Source organism: Aulonocara sp. 'chitande type north' Nkhata Bay, linkage group LG16, assembly GCF_057382095.1.
Source record: "Aulonocara sp. 'chitande type north' Nkhata Bay isolate Kocher_YH1m ecotype deep benthic linkage group LG16, A_spYH_male_GT1.1, whole genome shotgun sequence".
Taxonomy (NCBI): Eukaryota; Metazoa; Chordata; class Actinopteri; order Cichliformes; family Cichlidae; genus Aulonocara; species Aulonocara sp. 'chitande type north' Nkhata Bay.
The window spans coordinates 30,266,554-30,292,642 of record NC_141359.1 but is presented as its reverse complement, the minus strand read 5'-3'; the positions used below and the strand labels follow the sequence as shown (position 1 = coordinate 30,292,642).

The following is a 26,089-nucleotide window of genomic DNA, read 5'->3' as shown; positions in this document are numbered from 1 at the left end:
CATACCTTTCATATACTGTGTTCTTCTGTGGTGAACAGTGTGCATCAAACTTTTCAATCACTCTGTCATACTTATTCCTGTCACCAACTTCCTCAAACTCAAACGTGTTGAAGACTTCAATGGCTTGAGGACCAGCTACCGTGAGCAGCAATGCAATTTTCCTGGCATCGGGTTTAGAGTCCAGTCCCATGGCAGCCATGTACAGCTCAAACTGCTGCTTAAAACACCGCCAGTTGCTGTCCACATTCCCCACCAGTTTCAGTCCTTCCGGAGGCTTCAAACTTTCCATCTCAAACAGAACTTTGAGCTACTATCGCTTCCGCTCTCCCACTTTTACTCCTGGTACCATGTGTTGTCTTCGTATAGCTTTGAATAATTACACAGTATCCACTTGTGTTTTGCGAGCGTCTGCTCCAAACATTTTTATTATCTCATTCACAAGTCAGTCTTCTTTTATAGAGGCATTCATGAGCCCTCTCAAATACAGCGCCCCCTACTGGCAAAACCCCATTAGCACATGAACACCCACACATCACCACAGGAACAACCATCTCTCAACCAAGAATAAATCCAGTGCTTGCAGTCGTCCCCCACCGATCTGTGGATAGTACTCAGTTTCATGATCACTGATCAATGGCCATGACCCCATGCCCTGTTTTTGGTGCTTCTTTAGGTTATTATGCAAATATATGGTTTTTAAGGGTGGGGAAACTGCAGTCAGCCGAGACTGATTAGGTCACTTAGACGAGTGATGAAATATTTCTCCCGCTGAAAAGCTACATCCAGATGAATAAAAGCAACTTTGTGAATGTTAGGCAAAAGCACCTGTCTGGATAGGTGAATGAGACTTGTAATAAGTGCTTTGAAATGTCAAAACAAGAATCCCACAAAGTGAAATGGATGCACTGAGGACAACTAAGGGTGAGGTAACTTGGCCAAGGATACTTTGGTATGCACACTGAAGGAGCTAGGGATCAAACCACTGGCTTTCTGACTGGTAACCACTGGACCAAAAAAACATTTCAATCTTCTTTTTTAAGGCAAACAACAAGGTAACTTTTAGGCTGTCTCAAAACACGCATCGTTATATTTAGGTAGATGACAGACATGTAAACCCACAAACTTGATGAGCAAAAGAGGATGGATGGATAGAAATTAGAGTATTTTTAATCATCTCATAATATTTATTACAAAATACGTGTACAGAAAATGAGTCGTACAGTGACGACTCGTTTTCTATTTCATTTATTTTCAATCATAGTCTATTATTCAGTCATCGATAGCTGGAGCGCGCCCCTGAACGCGCCAGGTGCATGGGGATGCTGTTTTCAAGCTCAACAACGTACAACACGCAACATCCTGTGGGGCCCTTCAAAGTAAGAGTCTCGGTAAACAGTTTGTATAATTTCTTATAACTTAAGTCTTACAACGATTTAAACGTACAGTAAGCATATATAGATAGTCACGTGTTGGATTTCTGAACTTCGAATACCATAGAATAGAGCATAAAAATTTGTTATAATAGCTTCGTGCTCGTATTTTGAACGCTATCGCACTTCGGTTCCGGTTTCTTCTTCGCGGACTTTTGGTGACTTGACGCAGGCGCCGCTGCTGCTGCTGTCGTCAACCTGCAGCATCAGAAAACAACAGGCTAAAAACAGACTGGCGTATCCCGGTGAAGATGGTGGCCAAACAGAGGATCCGCATGGCCAACGAGAAGCACAGCAAGAACATCACTCAAAGAGGAAACGTAGCCAAGACGCTGGTGAGCCGCTAACGGACACGCAGAGCGACGCCAACCTGACACGTTAGCCCAGAGAGGTGACGTTCAGCCCGGCGTGAGCGCAGCGGTGATGGTAGTGCTGATGGTGCCAGCTGTCAGTTAAAGGTGTCAGGGTGCTGAGCGACTTGGGAGCTTCAGCGTGATATGTGCGGTGTGTTTTATTTCACACGGAGCGGATCGGGGTGTAATTTATTCAGACTGGATTCACTCCGCTCGTGACCGCCGCACACTGCATGTTGCTGTCCGGGTGAAGAGGCTGCAGTTAGGGCAGGAAAATTGCCGAAACCCGTTAATTCTGACATAAAATCAGCGGTAAACGTGAGAGCACGTCTGAAATGCATTGATTTAAAAACAAATAATTGGTTGTCATCAAGGAAAAGGAAAATAAACCCCAATAAACCCATCACTTTATTTTACTCTACATTGTGGGCCACATGTGTGGGTGTTCATGTGCTAAGTGACCGGTGAAACTTTCTGTCATGGTGAAGAAGTTTAACTACACATTAATTACTGAGCTATCATAAAGTAACAGAAAAGACTTGTTAGAAATAAATATATTTTTTTAAAAATACAAAAATGATTAAAAGTAAATGGCCTGCATTTGTATAGCGCTTTTCTAGTCCCTAAGGACCCCAAAGCGCTTCACACTACATTCAGTCATTCACCCATTCACACACAGGCGATGGCAAGCTACATTGTAGCCACAGCTGCCCTGGGGCGCACTGACAGAGGCGAGGCTGCCGGACACTGGCGCCACCGGGCCCTCTGACCACCACCAGTAGGCAAACATGGGGTTAGTATCTTGCCTAAGGATATTTGGCATGCAGCCAGGAGGCAGCCTGGGATCGAACCACCGACCTTCTGATTAGTGGCTGACTTGCTCTGCCACCTGAGCTACAGCCACCCCCTAATGAAACAAAACAAATGATAAAAGGCTTTTTGGTAAATAAAAGAACGTACGATTTATTTATCAGATTTATTTGGTAATTTTTTGGAAATTTTTGTTGTTGTTGTTTGTTTTACTGTGGACCAATTGTTTAAAAAAACAAAAATAAGACTTGTAAAACTTACATTTTGGACTTTTAACTTTATTTAGGACCTCCTTCACATTGTTTGGCGTCTTCGCCAGGCCAGTTTTGGCTCCTGGGCCTTGTGTTGACACCCCTATGTAACCAGCTCCCAGTTTGGATTCAGGAGACAGACTTTAAAACTTTCCTTACTTCATGAATTTCACCTATCACGGGTTATTTGTTATAACGTAACTCCCGCGATAAACGAAGGACCACTGTACAGCACTCTACATTTTTCCTGCCTCCCCTAACCCCCAACCAGCCCCTCACTGAGCCTGATCCTGCTGGAGGGTTCTTCCTGTTAAAAGGGAGGTTTTCCTCCCCACTGTCGCCAAGTCCACTATTGTAGAATGGTTATCTTACAATATGAAGTGCCTTGAGGCAACTGTTTTTGTGATTTGGCGCTATGTAAATAAAGTTGAGTTGAATTGAAAAAACCGTGCAATTTCTACATGCTAGAAAACATTGGTTTCTTTCACTTACTACAGCATCACAACCATTTGGGCTAAAATTTTAAGAAAGACATTTGCAAAAAAAATTGCAGAAAAGTTTGTGGTGGCTCGTTGCCCAGAAGATTTTTGTGAAGTTCCCCCCCAAAAAAGACAAAAAAGAACCAACTGGAGCTTTTCTCTCATTTAATTGTTTTTGAATCAATGAATGTGGTGTAGTATGAATGTAGCAAAAGCTGTAAAATCTAAGAAAATACAGTTAATGCCAAAATAGGTGAGCTGAACAGGAGTCTTTGCCCTTTTGACATCCCTGCTACTCAACATGTTTGTCTCACCTGCTCCCACCTTTCACTGAGGTCAGTGCAGTTGAATGGCAAGCTGATATCACAAAGCAAAACCAAAAAAAACACTGAATTAAAAAAGTGAAAATAGATGTTAGATGGCGCTTATGAGTTTTATTAGTTACTATTAATTACTTTTAATGACTGTGGAACATTTTAAAATATCTTTAATACGTCCTTCACATTTTCATTTTTATCTGCACTCTTTTCCACTACTGTGGATTTAAACATTTATTAACTTTAGTATCTGTTCTCAAGGTCAGTAAAGGGATCATGGAGGGTTGTCTTCTCCACAAGTTTTCTCTTTTCATTTCTGTTAGTCTCGGTAACTCTATTCAGTGATGTCAACATTAGTTTTCTTCACATATCCTCCTCCTCCTCACACGTTTGACATCCCAACAGCAGACATGTAATGCAGAATGTCAAATTTGCTCATTTGCTCTAGTTTTCCAATAAAGCTCTGTGATAATCCTTCTCTGGTGATCCCCATGGTATTACACAGGGAGTGGAAGCATTTCTAGACCAAGATGAGCTAAAGACGAGCAGCACTGTGACGCCAGACACACTGGCCAATTTATTAGGAAGGTGTTGCAAGAACTGTTGATGAAAGTCAGGATGGAATCATACTGCCATATTATTTACACCAAATTTGGATCCTATCATCTATATATTGCAGCAGAAATTGAGTTTCATAGACCAGGCCACGTTTCTCTAATCTTCCAATGATTCTTGTTCTTAGCTGACAGGAGTTTCACCCAGTGTGGTCTTCTGCTGCTGTAGCCCATCTGCTTCAAGGCTCAATGTGTCATGGGTTCATAGATGCTCCTCTGAATGCTTTGGTTGTGATTATCAGGGTTTCTGCTGCTAAATCCTTGAGCTGGTTGCTGGTGTCTGATAAGATATGTACATGTTATTATATTAATAATAATAGAGTGAATGTCTCATTAAATAAGAGAATAATTTGGAAAGGAATAATATTTTTCTTTGTTTTTTTTTTTAAAGTTAAAGTGAAATATTTTTAGATGTAAACATACAAATTCTCTCCCTTCTTTAAGTTACTGGCAAAACTTTTTCAGGTTGAGCCCACTTGAGATCAAATCAAGCTGCATGTGGTCCAGGTTTAACACATCCAACCAGATGAGCTCATCACGGCTGCTCTCTAAACCTTTGACTGATGAGCCACCGTGTAAAGAGGGAGAGAGAAGTGCTGACCCTGCACCTTTCAGTGTATAATTAGACTCTGAGGTTTATCACTGCAAAAACAGTTGTTGAAGTTGGACAAGGAGCAGGGAAGCCTCTGTGTTTGCTCGGCAGCACATTTTTGCTGACGTACATGATGTGTGTTTCTCCTCCACAGCGGCCACAAGAAGAGAAGTATCCTGTGGGTCCCTGGCTGCTCGCCCTCTTTGTGTTTGTTGTGTGTGGATCAGGTACGGACGTTTTCTTTTTTTTAAAATATCTACAGAAGAAAGTGGTTTCAACTGGTCAGTGATGCTGGATTTTAGGACCTAAAGTCAGACTGATGTGATGTATCAGTCTGTGTTCAATACCCAGCAGCTCTTTAATGCTTTGATTATCTCACTCAGATGACTGGACCTTCAGTAACTGTGTTAAATTAAGTGTTTTATATACACAGATAAGGCTTATTTCATGTTTAAAGGCTCACTCAAATCAAATGTTAATTAATTATGCAGTTGACCACTGGAGCTCCACATCCCCAATCCAGTAGATTTATTAAGCACTCACATTTAATCAGCCTCATTGGAGCAGGGCTGTGTTCACAGGGGAGTGTAGCGTGTCTATTGATGCTTTAAGACTAGAGTGCTGTGAAGTGTGAAGTCTCACATCGTGTTACTTGTCTGTTTTTAGTAAAAGAGAGGTTGACCCGTATTAAGCTCCTCCTCCATTTCAGATGACGGTGGCATCAGAAGATAATTCGGTCTACGGGAGAATCCCAGACATTTTTTTCAAACCCAGGGTGTAGTAAATTTTTCTCCAAAGCTGAAACGGCCTATCGATTTGCATGACCTTCACGTCACGTCATTGGAGCTTGCATCATGTAGCTGTGCCGCATGACAGCTTGACCAGAAGTCTTACAAATTGCTTAGAGGACAGCATGGATGGGATCAGGGGTTTATTTTAAGTACTTTGTGTATATTTTGATGGTAAAGCATTTGTGCTACCACTTGAGTATGATTAAGCCCTAAATACTTCTGTCGTTACAGTAACGATGAAAAATTTTGGAAAAGTCACGAACTTAAAAACATCTTTTAAATGCTCATTAGAATTCAATTCAAAACGATGAGATGGAGACTTTCACATGTATGAACGTGGCCGTGGAGTAAGATCATAGAAATACATTTCTTCATTCTTGGCAAATTCTTTCGCTTTTGCTTTTCGCTTTTCGCTTTTGCCAAGAATGTTTTTTTTTTTTCCACCAGGACGCTCTAGGCCGTAGGTCGATGATCGATTTTGTAATCGTATCACCAGACCTGCGACCATATGATCTGGACACTCGGGTAAAGAGAGGGGCTGAGCTGTCAACTGATCACCACCTGGTGGTGAGTTGGATCAGGTGGCGGGTGAGGACGCTGGACAGACCTGGTGCACCTAAACGCGTAGTGAGGGTGTGAGGGGAACGTCGAGCAGAGGCCCCAGTCCGCGAGATCTTCAAAGCACACCGCCGGCAGAGCTTCAACAGCATTCCGAGGGAGACTGGGGACATTGAGTCCGAATGGACCATGTTCAGCGTCTCCATTGCCGAAGCTGCTGCATTGAGCTGCGGCCGCAAGGTGGTTGGTGCCTGCCGTGGTGGTAATCCCCGAACCAAATGGTGGACACCAGAGGTGAAGGGAGCCACCAGGCTGAAGAAGGAGTCCTATCGGGCTTGGTTAGCCTGTGGGACTCCGGAGGCAGCCGACAGGTATCGACAGGCCAAGCGGAATGCGGCTCGGGCAGTGGCTGAAGCAAAAACTCGGGTGTGGGAGGAGTTCGGAGAGGCCATGGAAAAAGACTTTCGGACTGCCTCGAAGAGATTCTGGCAAACCGTCAGGCGTCTCAGGAGGGGAAAGCGGTGCTCTACCTGCACTGTGTATAGTGCTGGCGGAGCGCTGCTGACGTCGACTGAGAAAATTGTCAGGCGGTAGAAGGAATACTTCGATGACCTCCTTAATCCCACTGACACGTCTTCCGAGGAGGAAGCAGAGTCTGAGGATGAGGGGAATGACCCGCCAATTTCCGGGGGCGAGGTCACTGAGGCAGTTAAACAACTCCTTGGTGGCAGAGCCCCTGGTGTTGATGAGGTCCGCCCCGAGTTCCTGAAGTCTCTGGACGTTGTAGGGCTGTCCTGGTTGACACGCCTCTGCAATGTTGCGTGGAGATCAGGGGCAGTACCTGTGGACTGGCAGACCGGGGTGGTGGTCCCCATCTTTAAGAAGGGGGACCGGAGGGTGTGTTCCAACTACAGGGGGATCACACTCCTCAGCCTCCCTGGGAAAGTCTATGCCAGGGTGCTGGAAAGGAGAGTTCGTCCGCTAGTCAAACCTCGGATACAGGAGGAACAATGCGGTTTTCATCCTGGTCGCGGAACACTGGACCAGCTCTTTATCCTCTCCAGGATACTTGAGGGTGCATGGGAGTTTGCCCAACCAGTCTACATGTGTTTTGTGGACTTGGAGAAGGCATTCGACCGTGTCCCTCGGGGTGTCCTGTGGGAGGTGTTGCGGGAGTATGGGGTGTCTGGCCCATTGCTACGGGCCATTCGATCCCTATACAACCGTTGCAAGAGCTTGGTTCGCATTGCCGGCAATAAGTCGGACTCGTTCCCGGTGGGTGATGGGCTCCGCCAGGGCTGCCCTTTGTCTCCGGTTCTGTTCATAATTTTTATGGACAGGATTTCTAGGCGCAGCCAAGTGGCGGAGGGCTTTCGCTTTGGTGGCCTCAGAATCTCATCTCTGATTTTTGCGGATGATGTGGTTCTGTTGGCTTCATCGGGTGAGGGCCTCCAGGTCGCACTGGAACGGTTCGCAGCCGAGTGTGAAGCAGCGGGAATGAGGATCAGCACCTCCAAATCTGAGGCCATGATTCTCAGCCGGAAAAGGGTGGAGTGCCCACTCCGGGTCGGGTATGAGTTCCTGCCCCAAGTGGAGGAGTTCAAGTATCTCGGGGTCTTGTTCGCGAGTGATGGGAGAAGGGAGCCGGAGATCGACAGACGGATTGGGGCTGCAGCTGCAGTAATGCAGACGCTGCACTGGTCCGTCGTGGTGAAGAGGGAGCTGAGTGTAAAAGCGAAGCTCTCAATTTACCGGTCGATCTACGTCCCTACCCTCACCTATGGCCACGAGCTGTGGGTAGTGACCGAAAGAACGAGATTGCGGATACAAGCGGCAGAAATGAGCTTCCTCCGAAGGGTGGCTGGCCATCCATGAATATGGATGGATGGACAATGAGATTTTCAGTGTGTTTCAGTGAGCGACCCACAAACTGACGCCACATTACAGGGACACACATCTGCTGCAGTTTTAAAAAGTATCACAGAGTTGACAGGACTTTTAAAAAAAAAAAAAAAGCTGCTGATTGGAGCGGGAAATTGGACCCAGGAACGGGATAGAGAATCCAGATGAGAAATGATGTCATGGCTGTTTACCACGCTGTTTTCCTTCCTGTCAAGGCTTTGACGTCGTGTCTCCCTGTGTGCTCTCAGCCATATTTCAGATCATCCAGAGCATCCGTATGGGGATGTGATGAAGGAGAAGACTCTGGACCCCTGCCCTCTACCCCCCAAACCCTCCTCATGCCCTCATAGCGCCTCACCTGTGCACCCTCCAGAGGTCCAGAGATGAATGCCACTCCTTGGAGAGAGAGGGAGAGAAGCGTCCCCCTGAAGCTGACCCTAAAGACACCACCCTGCCCCTGATCAGCGTTTACAGTATTGCAGTCTGTGGTACTGACAGCTTTTCTATGGACAGTCTGAGACCACGCCGGCTGGAGATCGTGATTCATTTTGTGTGTGTGTGTGTGTGTGTGTGAGAGAGAGAGAGAGAGGTGGTGTGTGACTGTGCGACCAGTGATTCCTGCTAACAATGTGCCATACTTGTATAATTCACTGTCAGTCTATGAAGAATGTTTTTTCAAATAAATGTTGAGCATTTAGAAAACGTCCACGTTTAATTCTGCTGTCGTAGACTCTGTTTTACCAGAGCACGATACTCACTCCACCCGTCAGAGGTTTCATGTTGTAGGTGGCAGCAGGATGCAGCTAAATGCTTTAAATGTCACCCGGGGTACGCATACAGCTCATTTGTAAAGTAGCTATCAGAACTTTGTGTACATAATCTTGCATTTCCAGTTTAAATATGGTTTCCCTCTAAACAGAGATGGTGGGTATTTTCAGTAATGAGAGGGATCAGGGGGTGATTTAGAAGTTTGAGAATGACAAACAAAAACACTGCTTTCTATATTTAAGGTTCAGTTCAGCCACCTAAAGGGAACAAATGAGATCCCAGTGCATTAAACCAGTGTGAATATCACCTTGTTTAACTGTTACGCGTTACAGAGCAGTAACACAGTTTGTAATATGACTTTTTAAAGTCATATTACAAACAAACTGTGTTTGTAATATGACTTAATTGCTGTCTGCTAAGATAACATTATTTGATATGTAAACACTGAATTTAATTACATCTGCAAGTTATCCAAATTATATATTTATTTTTGTTTTTATTTTCTGGAGCTTAAATGCATTTGTTTAGGTTTGGTTTTTTTTAGCGTCACTTTAATGGAGTCTGTAAAATTCCCTGACTCTTAAATACATGCAGAGCCCATTGTGGTTATATGTAATTGCTCGTAGGAGGCAGTTTCATATAAAGAAAGCAAGCCATGGGAGGTCTGGCCTCTTTGGATAGTTTTCCCTCCACAGCAACTGAGGAAGGTGAGTTTATTTTATAAGTCATCCACCTGGATATTGGAGATCTTAGAGATTGTAATGGCCTCTCTAACTAATGCTACAGTCACAATGTGCAGCGGTCTCATTCATTTTGTAACAGTTGGAGACGGGCACCTGGTGTACAACTACTTGTTTCAAAACGACTTTGTTGTGTAAAGATGGGCTCTGTCTGCCATCAGCTTGCGATTGAACAGGGACAAGTGGACAGTTATGAGCAATCTGTGATAATAGCTGTGATTAAATGTGAAGTGAAAATCACTTCTGTCTCCATATACATACACAGAAATTTATATAAACTCCTTGAGTCCAGTCAGAATTTCAGATGTTAAACTAATATTGATGCAGTGGTCACGCTCCAACCTTCTTTAAAAAGAAAAAAAAAAAAAAAAAAAAATATATATATATATATATATATATATATATATACACACACACACACACACATACATATACACACACACACACACAGCTGCCAACCAGTTGAGTCAACTCCCTTACTGCAAAGAGTTGAGTTGCACTAATTGTCCAGTGGTTGTCAGAGTTTAACATTAGACTAGTTCCCAGATTTTTTCAGCTGTAGCTGCAAACAGGGATACCAACCTAACCTCTTTCATTTGACTTTTTCTTTTTAATTTAATGCAATTTCAGTTGCTTTGTCTTTTTCATGGTTACTATATGGAGGGGATACGTCAGAGGCAAGTTTTAAGTTAACCAAGTAGACATCCAGAGTGTCAACCTCTTGTCTTTCAGTCTCATCACAGAAACATTTTACCAAATTAATCCCAAAATTAAAGCGATTTCCTCTAGTTAGTTTATTTCAAGTTCACAAAATCATGCGTTTTATTTTAGTTAATGCTCCACTCTTGTCCAAATGTGGTCACTCTTTTCATTCATGAGCGCAGTAATTGGACAGGAAAACTGGGGAGGGGAGGAGAAAAAAAGGAGTCATTTCTTCCTTAACCATGTTTATTGAAAGTTGTGAAGTGCAGCTGTCAAGTGCAATTGTGGTATGTATGTTACAATATCTCATCCGGTCATTGCGGAAACATGCACAGAACATGAGCATACAACTGATACACAGAATGAAAAAGAACATCTCTAGAGTTTGTATTTTTTTTTTTTTTTTTTTTTTTTTTTTTAAATTGAACTTTAAGATATTGTTCATCCAAAAGTATTTCACTGTCAAAAAAAAAAAAAATAAAATAAAATAAAGAGTGCAATACTCCAGAAAGAAAAAGAGAACCAAGTGGAAATGGTTTTACAGTCAAGAGTTAATGTTGCAGTAAGGGTTATGGACAACACAGTCGGGCTGCTTGTTGTCAGTTAAATATCCTAAACTCCTCGTCCACCCACAGTCCTGAAAATACAGCATTAAAAATAGATGACACAGGCTGGGCAAGACTCATCTGCATCAATCTGTGTGACCTAGATAGCATCTGTTGTTTATCTTCACCACCACCTCCTCTCTATTTTACATGATACTTACACTATACAGAAATATACATCATCCTCTGCCCTCTCGAATCTTTTAGGAAAACAAAAAGGGGAAAAAATGCAGCTTAGCCCAAAAGAAGTCTCAACCCTGTCTGATAAGGTTTAAATTACATGCCACTGCAGGGCTGAGAAAACTGCAATGAGGAGCTTCGAGGGCAAAAACGAGGAGGTTGAAATACTGAAAATAGAATATCATCATCTCCATAAGAAACCACGGTTTGTTCATCCCATCAACCCACAGCTAAAAGATCATACCATCATCATCAATGCTGCTGTAAAGAACCTCCCCTCCCACCCCAAACTCCCCCATTCCAGATGGGGGGAGTCTGTGATGATTGCTCACATTCTTCATTTGGAGAAGGTGTCTTCCTCTTGAGTCCGTCAACCTGGAAACTTCTTTTATTTACATCATTCTGCAAAACAGGAAACTATCAATCCTGCTGCTCCACCCACTGGTGTAGTCGACATCACTCAGGCACAGTGATTTTTTTTCTTTCTTCTATTTAAATCTAAGCATTGTTTCCACTGATGAGCTGTTCCTCTGTAAGACATTCTAGTTGATGAAAAGAGGGGGACTTTTTTGGCAAATGTTCAAAACAACTTCATGTACAGCATCTCAAGATTGTCGCCCTCCCCCCGTGCCTCCGAGCGCAGCCCCCGCTCGTCCCTCTGTCTGCATCCTTCTGAGATAAAATGTGCAAATTCTCATCTTAACGGCGTAGCCTCCTGCGGTTGAAGGCAAAGTTTGGCTCGGCGGCTGTGCCAGAGCTCAAACAACACAAACAAACAAACAAACAAACAAAAAAGTCAAGTTCTCCACCTGGGCCAGGCTACGCCGAGGGGCCGGAGCTGTGTGTTGCAGACTGGGAGAGGGTGGTGGCGCTTGCGGGTCCCGGCGTGGCGGCCATTTGAGGGGTAGGTGGCGAGCCGGTCTGAACCTGGGCCTGGAACTGGGCCATCTGTTCGGGGCTCGCCAGCGTCTTCAACAGCGTGTTCTCCTGCTCTAGCTGGGAGTTACGCTCGATCAGCTCCTTGATCTGCTCCTTCAGCACCTCCACCTCCTCACGCACGGCGTACATGAGGTGACTCTTCACCAGGTCCTGAAAAAGACAGGAGGTAGAGGTTTACGACAGGAATCCACAAACATCAGGTAAATTAGGTTGTGCCTTTAGGCAAAAATCATAATTGTAACCGTTTGATGTGAATTTAAATTTAAGGATGAGGTTGATAAGGAGAAGGATAAAATAACAGGTAGCATCTGTTAAACCAAATGGAAATTGCACATTTTTACATTTAATAGATATGCACCAATTTGAAACACAGCGCTATTACAATGCCAATGTTTACTAAATAAGCTGTAATCCTCACTGTAAGAAGAGACTGGACAAGACTCACAGGACAATGTTATTCAGTCCCGTTACACACTGAGTACCTTCTTTTGCTGCTTTGCACACATTGAAGTCAGGAGTGAAATGACATTGAATCAAGTTGTTGACGACACATTATGCTAACTTTAAATTAATTAATATGGAATTTTTCCTTCCTACTGTCAGCAAGTGCTTGCTCACGGGGGTGGGGTGGGAGTGGGGGTCGTCTGATTGTTGATGTTTTCTCTATATCACTGGAAGGTCTCTACCTTACAATACAAAGCGCTTTGAGGTTACTCCTAAGGCTTGATCTCCTCAGGGAGACGAATTTACGGAAGGAAATGTGACACAGCTATTGCCTTATACAAAACTACTAACACTTTTGAGTTGAATTATTTATTTAAAATTTCCTTTTAATTTTATAAATGTTGTTGTGACTAATTAGAAAGTAACATTCTGGATCAGACTTAATTTATTATCCTCTTCAGTTGCTTTCTGATTTCCATAAATCAACTGTTCTTAACATTAAGGGACATTTATTAAAATCTAACTAGTCTTTAAGGATCCAGCTAATTTTCAATTGCAAACACCAGCAAAAGAAAAAGCTACCTGTCTTATGTCTTGATCTGGGAAAACAAACATTTAAAGCTGACCTATTTTATTTGGAAAAAGTCAGGAACTTTCATTCAAGCTGAAAGTATCCCTAAATTGAAGCTGTGTGTTATCTTTTCATGGAAAAGCACTGCCAGCCTTCATTATACTGAACTATTTTATGAAAAAACGAATGTTTCGAGAGAGAAAAATAAAAATAAACTACTATAACAACAAAACAACAACAAAATGATAGTTACCTAAAACATTAAACTAACAGTTCATGAAGGAGTAAGTGGAAAGAGATCTTTAGAAGCGAGTCTCTATGTAATCTAATCTGGGATAATATAATAGATGATGATGAAAGGAGAAGCTGAGAGGGAATATTCCCAAGGTGCTACGTCAGCAAGCCGGCCCACGTTTAAGTGTTAGCCAATCAGAGCCCGAGATATTTATACCCAGGCTGCAAGCCTTCCAGTTTGCCTAGCAACAAGAGCTGACAGCAGAGACAACAGAGACTTTAGATTTTTCTGGAAATAAAGGGCTAGATCTTTTTAAAACTTTGATTATTTTTTGATCGGCTGTTGTGCTTATAATTTTATATTTATTTTATATTTGTAATAATCGGGATGTTCTTTCAACTTGGAACCAGCGGTTCGTTTTGAGTTAGCTAAACTACTTTCACCTTTACGTCCGGTCACCCGTCAGTTCTGAAGTCTCACACTATTGCACTATTCTCCACGTATTAGCGGTTTTATTTCACAATTCGTTAACGTTTTGTTTGCCAGAAATTCAAATAAACACTTAAGTACACTGGGATGACGAAGTTCCAGATATAGGTGATTTAAAGTAAAATACTTTTAAGGAATACCCTATTAAGACATCTTATAGCAATTCGAAGACAACAAATTAAAGGAAAAACTCACCATCGCTTGCTCTATCTTGTTGTCTATGGCCACAACGCTGGCTCCGGATGAACTGCAAGAGAAAAGAGAAATAAATCCATTTTAAGCCAAACTGTGCTGCAATGGGGGGGAGGGAGGGGGGGGGGAAAGAGAAAAGCAGCAAATAAGATGGATGGAGAGAAATGCAGAGAATAGAGGAAAGCGAACCGCAGAGCCTGAGGAGCTCCCTCTATAGAAATGTAGGTCGCTACTAGAAACATCTGGAATTTTCTATAAAAGCAGGAATTTTTTATGCTCTTTTTTCCCCTCACAGTGAGCATTTACAGTCATCTAAGCTGGATGCTACACAGTCATGAGGAAAAGGCACAGCGCTGCAGGTGAAGCAGCTGACGGAGCATTCACCTATTATCGAGCTGGACGTGCGAGCTCTCCGCGCTCAACAGCGACGACAGGAACGATATGGAAAAATTCCTCAGCTGGCACACGCCTAGATCCATAGCCATGGTGTAGCACGGAGCATTCATGCTGTTCATGATTTACAGGATCTGCGTGGCACATCCACGCGCTTCTTTCCCTGTGTGTTTTCCCCCTTTCCTTTTGTTGTTATTGGTCCTCTCTCCGGTAAAGCTCGCGCACTGACTGCAGCGGTACGGATGTAAGCCAAGGTCAGTTCATCACAGCGACGCGCGTACACACAGATCTGCAGCTAAGGACGAGGCTGGATGATTTATCCACACACGCGCAGAAAGAGACAGACCTCCGATTGGTGGAGGCTGAGTCTGTTTGCGTAATATATGCAGGGAACGCCCACACCTGCAGCTCTGCCGACTGGTTTCGGCATAAAATCATAGTCCAGCAGCACAAAGGGGGAATATCCGAAAAACAGCTCCCCCCCATAATCATATATTATTGAATTTAATCATTTTAAATCATTGCTGGATGGCCATATCTTTATCTGTACTCACAGGCCTAGACACTAGCTGGCAATCCCCTGGCATCTACCCGTCGCTAGAGGGAAAAGAATTTGAATTCCCTGAATGCCTCTTCAAACATTCTTACAGTGGTGAGGCTCAACATTGACATGAAGGTAAACGTTGTACATGTATTTGGCGAGCATTTGCAGGAAATCTTCCTTGCAAATGACCGGCAATCGCAGCAGCTTGGAGATTTTTTGTTTTGGCACAACCTGACCAATTTAACCTAAAAACAACAAGCAACCGCTTGCCAACCACTCAGTGAATGCACATTTTTCCTCAAAATGGTGAGCACGAAGATCTATGCTGACATCTGCACACCTGCCAGTCATTTGTGACCTCCACATTACTATTGCACGCGCCCCAAACAGTGGGCTTCAAAGTAGTAGAACAGCTTTCTGCACCAGAGAATAATAAAGGCTCTATCCTTTAGGAGCAATGCAACTTTTTGCATGGACCAAAAATTAAAACACCAAAATAACGTTTGTAAAAAATCTTCCTAAATAACAAGTAACTGAAGATTGTAACAATATGGAGTGCAAACTACAAAACTTAATATGGTGGAGCAGAAAGGGAATGAGCATAACTTAAATACTTATAAATGATCACAACTGTGCTCCATGTAAATGTACTAAGTTGCTTTGCACTACTGGTCCTAGCCACGCTCTCGTCCAAACTAAGGCATTATTTCATTGGCACCCATGAGGGCCAGTGTCCATTATGAGAAAGAGCTTATAATACGGAGAAATGGCTCAGGGACAGATAAGACGATAAATTATTTAGACAAGACGCACAAGGTTGACGGACAGGGAATGTATCAGCTGCTGCTGCTGTAGTCTCCACAGTAAGAAAGACTTTCATCCAAGGGGGTCAAACTTAACGGTAACATTTAGTTTATTACTTAAGTTAATTTTCACATGTGTTGTGGTGCCTGTGGGTAACTTAGATCCTCTAAATAATCTATAACATTCATATCTTTGGAGAACATGCCAACCCCACACAGAACAGCTGAAGTCTGCTCCTCCATGAATCTGGTTGTGCTCGAGGTTTCTTTCTGTAAAAAGGAAGATCTTCCTCCCTACTGTTGCTGGGGGTATCTCCAATTCTGTAGGGTCACAGTGTGCTGTTGCGAATTGATGCTACAAATAAAACTGAACACTGAAACTTCAGATGAAAGTCAACTTGGTCCATGTAATCTGCACTAACAGAACATAATCAAAAGAACAGCTTAGCTTTTATTTTAGGTTACACAGAAATGAACGTATTTAAAATACTTCAGGTGGGCACTTAGTGTTATTTCGTGTACATATGTTGCCCCCTTGCGGCCTTGTGATGTATTGCACTTTGAGGATTATTATCAAAGGACTCTGGCATTAAAAAGACTGTCTTACCAAATGGGAACAGAGATGGTATACATAGAAATAAAAGGTCCTCCACTTCCAGACCATTTTCTTTCTCAAATATTTGCAGGCCAAACACTGTATAAGCACATTTCAGAAAAATCCATCACCCCACAAGTCTCTCCTTATTGAATAGATTTTAAAAGATACATAACTGAGGCAGTTTGTCCTCTGCATAAAACAGTGTTGACTCTCGCAGAATATACCATTATGTATATTACAAACAAAATGACAGAAAGACCTGGGCTTTCCTTTTGAACACAGTGAGTGGGATTTCCAGTGTGAGGGGAGCAGATACCTCTGTTGTAAAACAACCATTACAAACTCTGAACCCTCTGAAAAAGATCATGTTCACCTATAACAGCCTTATTAGACAACATATTCAATTTTTCATCTGCCATAAACTGTTGCTCTCTGAAACAGTGAAACTATGTATAGAGAAATCAACATTTGTCTGGCAAATACTGGTCAGACAAATGTGGTTTACATGATTAGTTTTGTGGTTTTGAGCGCATATGGATGATGCATTTCATTTGCTTTTATTATACTGGTATACATGTATGCATATCATTCTGATTTAGTTTGTGTAAATACTCAGTCCCTCATATCATAATATCTGGATTTATTTGTTGGAATTTGAAATATTAAGTTCTTTATTGGATTATTGTAATTTCAATTTAGTGAAATAGAACAAAGTGAGGAGTTCTTTAGTGCCATTTCATAAAGTTGTACACCTATACTTTTTCAGATTGGTTGTTTTTCATGTTTTGACTGCAGTAGCACATTAAATTACAGACTTTTGGGATACATACAAGTACATCTGATGTGCAATGGCTGTGTTGGGTTAAAAAAAAAAAAGTTAAAACAGAAACAAAAGTAAATAAAGCAGATGCTCCTCCTTACTGCAAGATGATCCATGTCTACATATTTTTTGAGGTTTTACTTCAGAGACATATTCGTAATCTTACGTTATTTTATTTCATCCTATTCAACTGAGCTTTTTTCATTATGATTAATTTCACTTCCACTAATTTTGTTTTGTTGTTGGTTGTGTTTACTGTTTTGGTTGCTATAATGTGGAAATTTTGCTACTATTTGTAAACATAAAGACCTCTTATCTTACCTAATTCTACACTGTTATCAAATGTCTGTCTTCAAGGCAGTCATGGTGGGTCACTGCAGCTAATTTGACTGAAATCTACACACCCAAAAGTTTTTTCACACACATTACAGATGGGAGTCTTTGTTCAACAGACTCAAACAACTCCTACATTTCCAAACATTTCCACATCAGACACCCACAGCGCACCACCCTCTCCCATATACCTCCCTACACCCGGTGAAAAGGTCACTCTCACACATTCCCCAAACACACGCAAAGTCCTTAAAATCTCTTATACAAACTCTTGACATTCACGCCTCTGATCACACCCATGTCCACATCATACAGCAATCAAGCCACAAAACTAGTGTGAAGAAACTTAAGGTCCAGTTTCTGTGGTCAGAACGAGTTAATGTTTCATCAGGAGGTCAGAATGCGAATTATAACCAGACAGCTGAGAAACGGACTTGCCAGCAAGCACAGGACAGCTATGAAGACAAATCTGTGGCAAGCAAGCTGGTATAAAACAAAGAGGACTCAACATCCCCATGAATTCAACTCAGGGCCCCAAAAAAATAAATGCCTGTATTATTACAATTAAAACCCTGAATCAAGAGCTAAAGACTGAACAGAGCAACGTGTAAAACATTCACTTGGATTTTAATGTTAACACTTTACAACTTCTTTGAACTTCTGTCGTTTCAAGTTTTATTGGTTTCTTTTATGTGTATGTGTGTACCTTATGTTTAATAAAACTGCTTTTTATATTTCTATGTATTCTTATTCTGATGGACATTATGGACAATGCCAGACATCCTCTGCACACGGCCATAAACAACCAGAAGAGTCTGTTCAGTGACAGGTTGCTTCTCCCAAAGACAAGAACTAACAGACTTAAAAACTCCTTTGTCCCACACGCCATCAGACTGTTTAACTCCTCCCTGGAGGGGAGAGGGAGGGGAAACAGGAGGACAAAGGAGGGGGGAACAACTAAGCTGTAGTGCCTCTTCACCTCACTGTGCAATACCTTTTGTGCAATACTTTTGTAAATAGTCAACAGTGCAATAGACCTCAATACTTGAAATGTGCAATTCACTTGTATTTTTATTCCTATTTATTCTATTTATCCCCTTCGTATATTTTATTTATTTATTTATATATATGTATGTATATACATACATATACATATATATATATACATATACATATATATATATATATATACACATACACATACACATATATATATACACATACACATACACATATATATATACACATACACATATATATATATATACATACACATATATATATATATACATACACATATATATATATACATACACATATATATATATACATACACACACATATATATATACATACACACACATATATATATACATACACACACATATACATACACACACATATATACATACATATATACATATATATATACATATATACATACATATATACATACATATATACATATATACATATATACATACATATATACATATATATATACATATATACATACATATATACATATATATACATATATACATACATACATATATACATACATATATACATACATACATACATACATACATACATACATACATACATACATACATACATACATACATACATATATATATATATATATATATATATATATATATATATATATATATATATATATATATATATAATATTCTGTAACTCTGTAACTTCTGTCGGTGCTGTGCTTTTTTGGAAATCGAATTTCCCAGAGGAACCCACCCGAGGGATTAATAAAGTTCTATCTAATCTAATCTAATCTTCTTACAAATAGTCACAAGTGTCAGTGATCTTGTGCCTTTGTCCTGCAGTATTACGCCCAAGAATAATTTTCCATCGGGAAAACTGAGGCACTGAGTACAACTGATTGTGGAGCTTAACCCTCAAGGGGCCATATGATGCACAACTATTGTCTTTTTATTTTATTTATTTATTTTTTTTAAGAAAGACTGGATAAAAATAATGACAATTCTCTACATCTACTTGCACACTGTAGCTAATTATTTTTGTTACCGATTACTTTGGTAGCATCATATTTAAGTTACATGTTTTACTGAGCCAGGAGTAAAAATGAAACCAAATCTACAAACAAAAAAAAGCAGTAAAATCTCAGAACTGCAAAACTGGAATGATGAAATTTTGGGCATTTTTACATTTTGATGTATGAAGTACCACAGCAGGCTGAAGAATGGGAGGGGTCTAATCTTAGTGTTTTCAGGTGAAGTATTCAAAAACAAAGCACCAGCTGGATACCAGAAGTCACCTTTACAAATGGTGGCTTAAGCTAATTTGGGCATCAGTAAGCACCAACACTATGAACAAACTGTTTTTTGTACTCTTGCCCGCCTCGCACACCCTTGTCCTCAGTCAAACACTTACCGAAAAGCCAAGTACCTCAATAAGAAGCTCTGAGCAGTGCTTATCTCTTCCGGTCAATTGACTGGAAGAGGGTTTAGCCAATTATCCACACCCCAAATAGCCAGTACAAGAGCGGCTGCTGAGGAGTAACACCCACGCATAAGGTCCAAATTAGACCTACGTATATGGAGTTACATTGAGGCTTGGTAGGAGCTATACGTGTTTACGCTGAAAAACTTGATGCACTTCCAGGAAAAGCTAGGAACAAGCTTTTCAAGGTGCAACTTGCACAAAAACACTACTGAAACTTAGTAACTTAGTTTCCCCACACGTGATTTAAACCTAATAAAATCCTGAACTAAAGCCCTCATCAGTGAAGACAGAGGGGCTTTTCTTTTTACCTTTTAGGACAAAATTTTAAACTGGTTATAAAGTTTTAACTCAAATTATCAAATAAATCCAGAGTTTCTGACAGAAACGTAGTTAAGTCCGGAGGCTGGGACAGAGGAAGTTGTCCCATTCTTGTCTGATAGAGGATTCTCGTTTTTCAGCAGTCCCAGTTCATCTTTGTGTCTTATTAGCTTCATGATTTTTCCATTGGTTAAAAAGTTGGAATGCAGGCAGGGCAACTCCTGAAATGTGTTGCTGCCATCAAAGTTAAACAGAGTGAATATTTGTAACCAACTAATAAAATGTCTTAGGTTAAACATTTGATAGTTTTCTGTGTTCTACCGAAATCTCATAAAGACCTATTTTATTCAGTCATCTTTTTTTGTAATTGGGTTGTATATTCATTGAGGTGCAGTCATTTTTGTCTAAATATCCTGGTGCTTGAGCTCGACTGTGGGCCAAATTAGACACACATGTACTGTTTTGCAAATGTGAGTGTTCCAAGTTAATTTAGTAAAACTGCAAGTTGGCATCCTAACCAGCTAGCACCAGCTTTTGCCCACAAACTACTACATTTGTATCGATTGTCTCCAGAATTCAAAGAATACTCCAATAGTTGCCAGTGAAGATCATGCAGTATTTTTGTTTGTGATACCCAGGCCTACTCTGCACAACTTAAGTCGTTCAGAAACCACAAAAGTCGCCCCCTGCTGGCCAGCACAAAGATGCAGTTCACATTTTCCCACCTTTTGACTGGTATCAAGTAACATAGAAACAACAAATCAAATTTTATTTTATTACAATTGCGGCTTTCAGACATAAAAACAAAGCAATCATCCTTTTTTTCCCTTTACAGCTGAAGCTTTAGTCCCTCTGTAAAAGCCCCAAGTAACTCCTCACCAGGCTGCGGCATATTTACGACTACAAACACCCTCCAATGAGCTATATACTCCACACTGCACCTTTGGGGGGGGGGGGGGGGGGGGGAACAAAAAAAAAACAAAAAAAAAAACACAACCCCCCCCCCAAGAAAAAAAACGAATCCAGGGTTGAAGCACCTCACAAATTCAATTAGACATTAGTACCCATTTTCCAACTCTATTTAAGGGATGTTTTCATTGCTGAGGTCTGCATGAGTGTGTTCTTTGTTTCTATTAAGAAAGGCAGCAATTAAAAGCATCCATCCATCCAAGGCTGGAGCCTATCTCAGCTGTCCCAGTATAGCCAGGACAGGATGGCTCACCAGTCCATCACAGTCATTAAAAACATTTCAGTTTATTTCTGCCACCACCATGTGCCACAGATGCAGTGAACCCATTAAAATGCTGCTATGAAAGTCACAGTAATTCTTCTTTATTCTGTTCGCTGATGTATTACAGAACACTGTAGTGTTTAAACTATGCATGCAATAACTGGCAGTGTCATACGCAGGCCAGCCAACCAATGAATGGCCTCGCTAGTTTGCTGTAAAACAACACACCAGCCCAGTGACCTACTGAAGAAACTTGGAGAGAAATAACCCAGCTCCTGGATGATGTTCTGCTTTTATCTGACCACAATTACTAAGCACTTATTTCAATAAAAACTATGTACATGTAGCGGATACCATTATAAGTATAATGTGCTTTATACAACACCAACAACAATGATTTTAACGCATTTTCTGTGCATATTATCAAGAACACCTCAACAGGAAGTACAGAAATGACACTGTGGGCTGCATCTGCTGCAAAAATAGGACTTCATATGAGATGATGGAGGAGATGGCCCCATTTTGTAACAAGAGGCCAATTTAAAAAAATAAAATAAAACAGCAGAATTTGGCCAAAAAAAAAAAAAAAAAAAAAAAAAAAAAAGCAGCATGCTGTAGGTTTTAATTACTCACCCCACCAGAAGATATGAGTAAGCAGCACACATGGACTACACAGTGTATCGTCTACTCGCCATCTGCACATTTACTATACATCAAACACTCCCTACAGTTTATCTGCTACACGTGAATTAAAAGAACATGCAGTGCTAATGCACCCCTGAAGCCCTGCATGACTGAACCAAAGGACAATATAGCCATGCAGCCTTTTGTGTGCAGCTACTGTAGTGACTGGTCTATTCACAGCTACCGTATACAGACCCCTTTAGGGAAGGGGGTGAGGTGGTGATGGCGGTGGGGGTTCCCTGTTTTCATTTTACCTTTTGAGATGCTGCTCCAGCTCCCAGAACAAAAGCTTCATTGCCATCTCGTCATGGCCTTGCACTCGTATCCCCCGCACTCTCATGGAGCCGTCCGTTAGCAGCAGCATATACACTCCAGAGTAAGCGCAGCAGCAGTGTGTCCCTGACCTTCTTTGTTTAGTGTGGGTTTTTGTTTTGTTTTTTTAAAATACAAACACCAAAAAAAAAAAAAAAAAAACCCACACCACTCGTGCCTTATTAAATTCAGCGTGCTAGATCACAGCAAAAGACGCAGCTGCAGCTGGACAGTGAATAAAAGGCAGCGTGCCAGGTTATGACTGTACATGAGCTCCTTATTTTTTTTCCTCGGTCACTCATTTGTGTTTGAATGGCTGACTAGTGAGTGATTTACTGAATACAGCCAGTTACTGAGCCGGTGGTGACGTGTGATCATGTGATACTAGGAGTTACATAAACCATCACCGCAGATTAGCATGTGGACCAATGAGTTCCCTGCTCCTGTGGTCTCTATAGCCTGAGACATATGCAAAAAAATAAAACAGATCTTAAAAAAGATTACGCGGAGTCCGAGTTTGTAGCATTTTTTGGTCTCAAGAACTACAAATCAGTCCTTTAACCTTTAGTGACAGAGATTAATAATGCTACAAAATTCCCTTGAACTCAAAGTCAACAGGATTTTAGGGTTTCCTGTCAAAGACGGTAAGAGCATTCCTGACACTGGTTACTCAACTCGCCACTTCAAACCAAATCATGTCTTTGTCCTTTTACGAGTACATATGCCAGCCCGTTGTGTGACAGACCAGAGACCCTGTGCTTTAGGGTCTTATCTTGTCATATCTCATTGGATGGCAGCTTTAAGATGGCTTAGTGCTTTCCACAGATAGAAAACACAACATATACTCACAGGTAGGGCTGCTCAATTAATCGAATTTTAATCACGATTACGATCTGGGCTTTCAACGATCATTAAAAATGACTGAGCCGATTATTAGCCCCTCCCTCATTTATCCGCGACACCTTAAAGGCCGGTCCGTGAAAATATTGTCGGGCATAAACCGGTCCGTGGCGCAAAAAAGGTTGGAGACCGCTGATTAAGAGGACCCGAGGGAAGCTCGGAAAGCTAAGCAGAAGTTATTTGGAGAGGAGAGTGACTGCCGTTGGTTGAAAAGAGAGTTTAAAAAAAAAACCTTCAGTGGTGTTGCACACTATTTTATATTATTTTTTTAAAGTCATTGTTAACCCTTTAAAGCCGGTCAGAGCTGCACGCTCCGTTTTGCGTAACTATTTTTAAATCCCTGTAGAATCTGAACCGTGTAAGCTAGCGCAATAATTTGTTTTGCATATGAAACCGGAGGAGTTGTACTTACATCTTATGCCATCAGCTTGTCCTCGGTCACGGTTTCGTTCCACATATAGCTTTGCAAAAATTGCATAAAAAGCGCTTGCAGGAACAAAAACATAATATTCCAGAAACACGCTTTGCCGTTCCTATCAGCTGTTCGTAACACTTCGCACAGTGAAATGATGCACATGCTGTTTTCTTTGCAAATTTGCATCATCAGGATTGTTTTTTGTTTTTCCTGCAATATATAAAAATTGCTGTATCTCCAAAATAAAACTATGAAGACACTCAAAATAAATTTCCTGTTGTTGTAAACTATTTTTTGCAACTTTTTTGTATTTAAAGTTTTGAGGGATAAACCTCTTAAATTTCTCCAAGTAGAAAGATATGTAAACAAAACAAAAGCGATTTTCAATTTTTTTTGTAGTTTATTGCACTTTTTTGCAATTAATGTAGTTACTATGGACTTAATGCATACATATTAGTAAAATATGGGCTATAACAGTTGTATAGCAACTTGAAATGCTCCCACAAATGGCACTACAGCATGTAAAAAAATAATATAAGCTCTGGTGGACTTGGTTCTATAGTAGGTCTTAAAGGGTTAAATAAATATCGTCAAATAATCGTGATCTCAATTTCAGTGAAAATAATCGTGATTATCATTTTTGCCATAATCGAGCAGCCCTACTCACAGGGCCTCTGCTGGCTTAGAGACAGCCCGCCAAGAAACAACAGGTAAAGGATGAGCACAATCCAGGGGATATGAATCAGTACCACATGACTTCTGGGCAGCTCATGCCACACCCCGTTTATGGCATTATATTTAAGGTAAACCATATTCTTAGAGATTATTTTTATTTTAACGGGTGTGTTGAAGGACTAATTTTTTTTAGTTTTTGAGTTAATGTTTTATATTCAACTATATTTCCAGTGGAAAGATTTTTATTTATTTAGAGAAAATAATTAAAACTTAAAAATGAGGAATACTTATTAAAGAAAGGGCCCCCTTTTACAGTACATATGAACACACATTTCCCTTCTGAGGCTAGTAAGACAAACAATTACTCCATACTTGCAAGTAACTGAGCACACAGGTGACCTGCACCTTTCTGCAGCCTAAACACATGCAAAAGTTAAACTACACAGAAGCAGATGCACTGCTGGGTTATCATGCATTTACTTCTTATTTTGAACCATCAGAAACCAGACTTCCCATAGACCTGAGGTGATCTCTGTTGCTTAATTTCACAGATATGATGATTAGCTTCAAAAGTTGGGTACTTCCAACCTGCAGTCATCATCCTCATATCATCATCTCAGAGTAACTTTCTGATTGACCACAGACTCAACGAAATTCTTTGGTTGGGGGAGAAATTCTCACAAAGCCACACCACATTTGTAAAAAGTGCAAAAATTAGCCACACGTTAATTTTCACCTATAGACTCTGACAAGTGAACGAAACAAAGGAAAACATAGAAAAAAAAGCAAGCACAAGAAAAATAGAACAACAATAATGTTGTATGGAGAAAAGTTAATACCACCATTACACCAGATTTCACAGTAAGCTATACATGAATAAGTTGGAATGACGTATTTGCAGTTTCCTGTCATAACATGCTTTTGATGTAGCTAAAATTTAATATGAGTAATTTTATTCTGATGTTATCTGTCTCCTTAATTACTTCTAATTTGTTTGTCTATCCCTAATATACAGTTTCTGGTTTAATTCACTCTTTTTTCTTTTCTTTTTTCTTCTTTTTTTTTTTTTTTTTTTTTTTTTTTTAAACATGGCAGCCAGTTCTGCCATTTCTGAGGGGAAAATGTAAACTGTAAATGTTTTGTTTTTATAAAATAAAATAAAAAAGAAAGGACCTGGCGCGTCCCAGTGATGAGAAAAGAGGCCCATTGAATTGTTGAATTGTAAAGGCTTTTGGCTGTGCTGTAGTTTGATAGTGGGGAGCACACACAGACTTTACCAGTAAGTCCTGGCAGTGGTTTTTCCACTGTGACACCCTGACTATGGAGAATGACAGAGAGCTACTGAGTGAGTCAGAGAAGCAGGGAGGAATGATGAGTGGTCATTTTGGCATCCATACGTGACAGAGGGATGGGCTTTTCGAACATTTGGGCTGACAGCAGCAAGTCCTCAGTCCTCACTCTAAATTAAAAGTCACACATGAGGGGAGAGGCAAAGGAGGAGGGAGAGAGTCTGCCAGAGACATGGGGACTGGAATGGCCTAGATCCACCGCCTCTGCATTAGTACTCTCACTGAGTCATACGGCAAGAAGGGAGAGAGACACAAACGA

The 26,089-nt window shown here is 40.9% G+C and overlaps 2 protein-coding genes across 2 annotated transcripts in view; one reads left to right on the top strand and one right to left on the bottom strand.

Moving 5' to 3' along the window:
- The first annotated feature begins 1,571 nt into the window (after nt 1-1,571).
- serp2 (stress-associated endoplasmic reticulum protein family member 2) lies at nt 1,572-8,817 on the top strand. The gene is made up of 3 exons (XM_086267364.1): nt 1,572-1,765; nt 5,001-5,073; nt 8,346-8,817. The coding sequence occupies exons 1-3, from the start codon at nt 1,682-1,684 to the stop codon at nt 8,384-8,386; spliced, it is 198 nt and encodes a 65-aa protein (XP_086123490.1). The 5' UTR covers nt 1,572-1,681; the 3' UTR covers nt 8,387-8,817.
- A 1,718-nt stretch (nt 8,818-10,535) lies between these two features.
- Nucleotides 10,536-26,089, bottom strand: part of LOC147311807 (TSC22 domain family protein 1-like) — a 48,993-nt gene continuing 33,439 nt past the window's right edge. The window contains exons 2-3 of the mRNA XM_086267743.1: nt 13,966-14,017; nt 10,536-12,181 (exon numbers count right to left, since the gene is read on the bottom strand). Coding sequence (XP_086123869.1) covers nt 11,912-12,181; nt 13,966-14,017 — 322 coding nt within the window. The 3' untranslated portion in view covers nt 10,536-11,911. The remainder of the gene's footprint in view (nt 12,182-13,965; nt 14,018-26,089) is intronic.

Excerpts from the sequence above, each read along its gene's own strand:
- serp2 (XM_086267364.1), top strand. The coding sequence starts at position 1,682 with ATGGTGGCCAAACAGAGGATCCGCATGGCCAACGAGAAGCACAGCAAG. Across the intron at positions 1,766-5,000 it reads GAAACGTAGCCAAGACGCTG|CGGCCACAAGAAGAGAAGTA; the intron begins GTGAGCCGCTAA and ends TCTCCTCCACAG. Across the intron at positions 5,074-8,345 it reads GTTTGTTGTGTGTGGATCAG|CCATATTTCAGATCATCCAG; the intron begins GTACGGACGTTT and ends GTGTGCTCTCAG.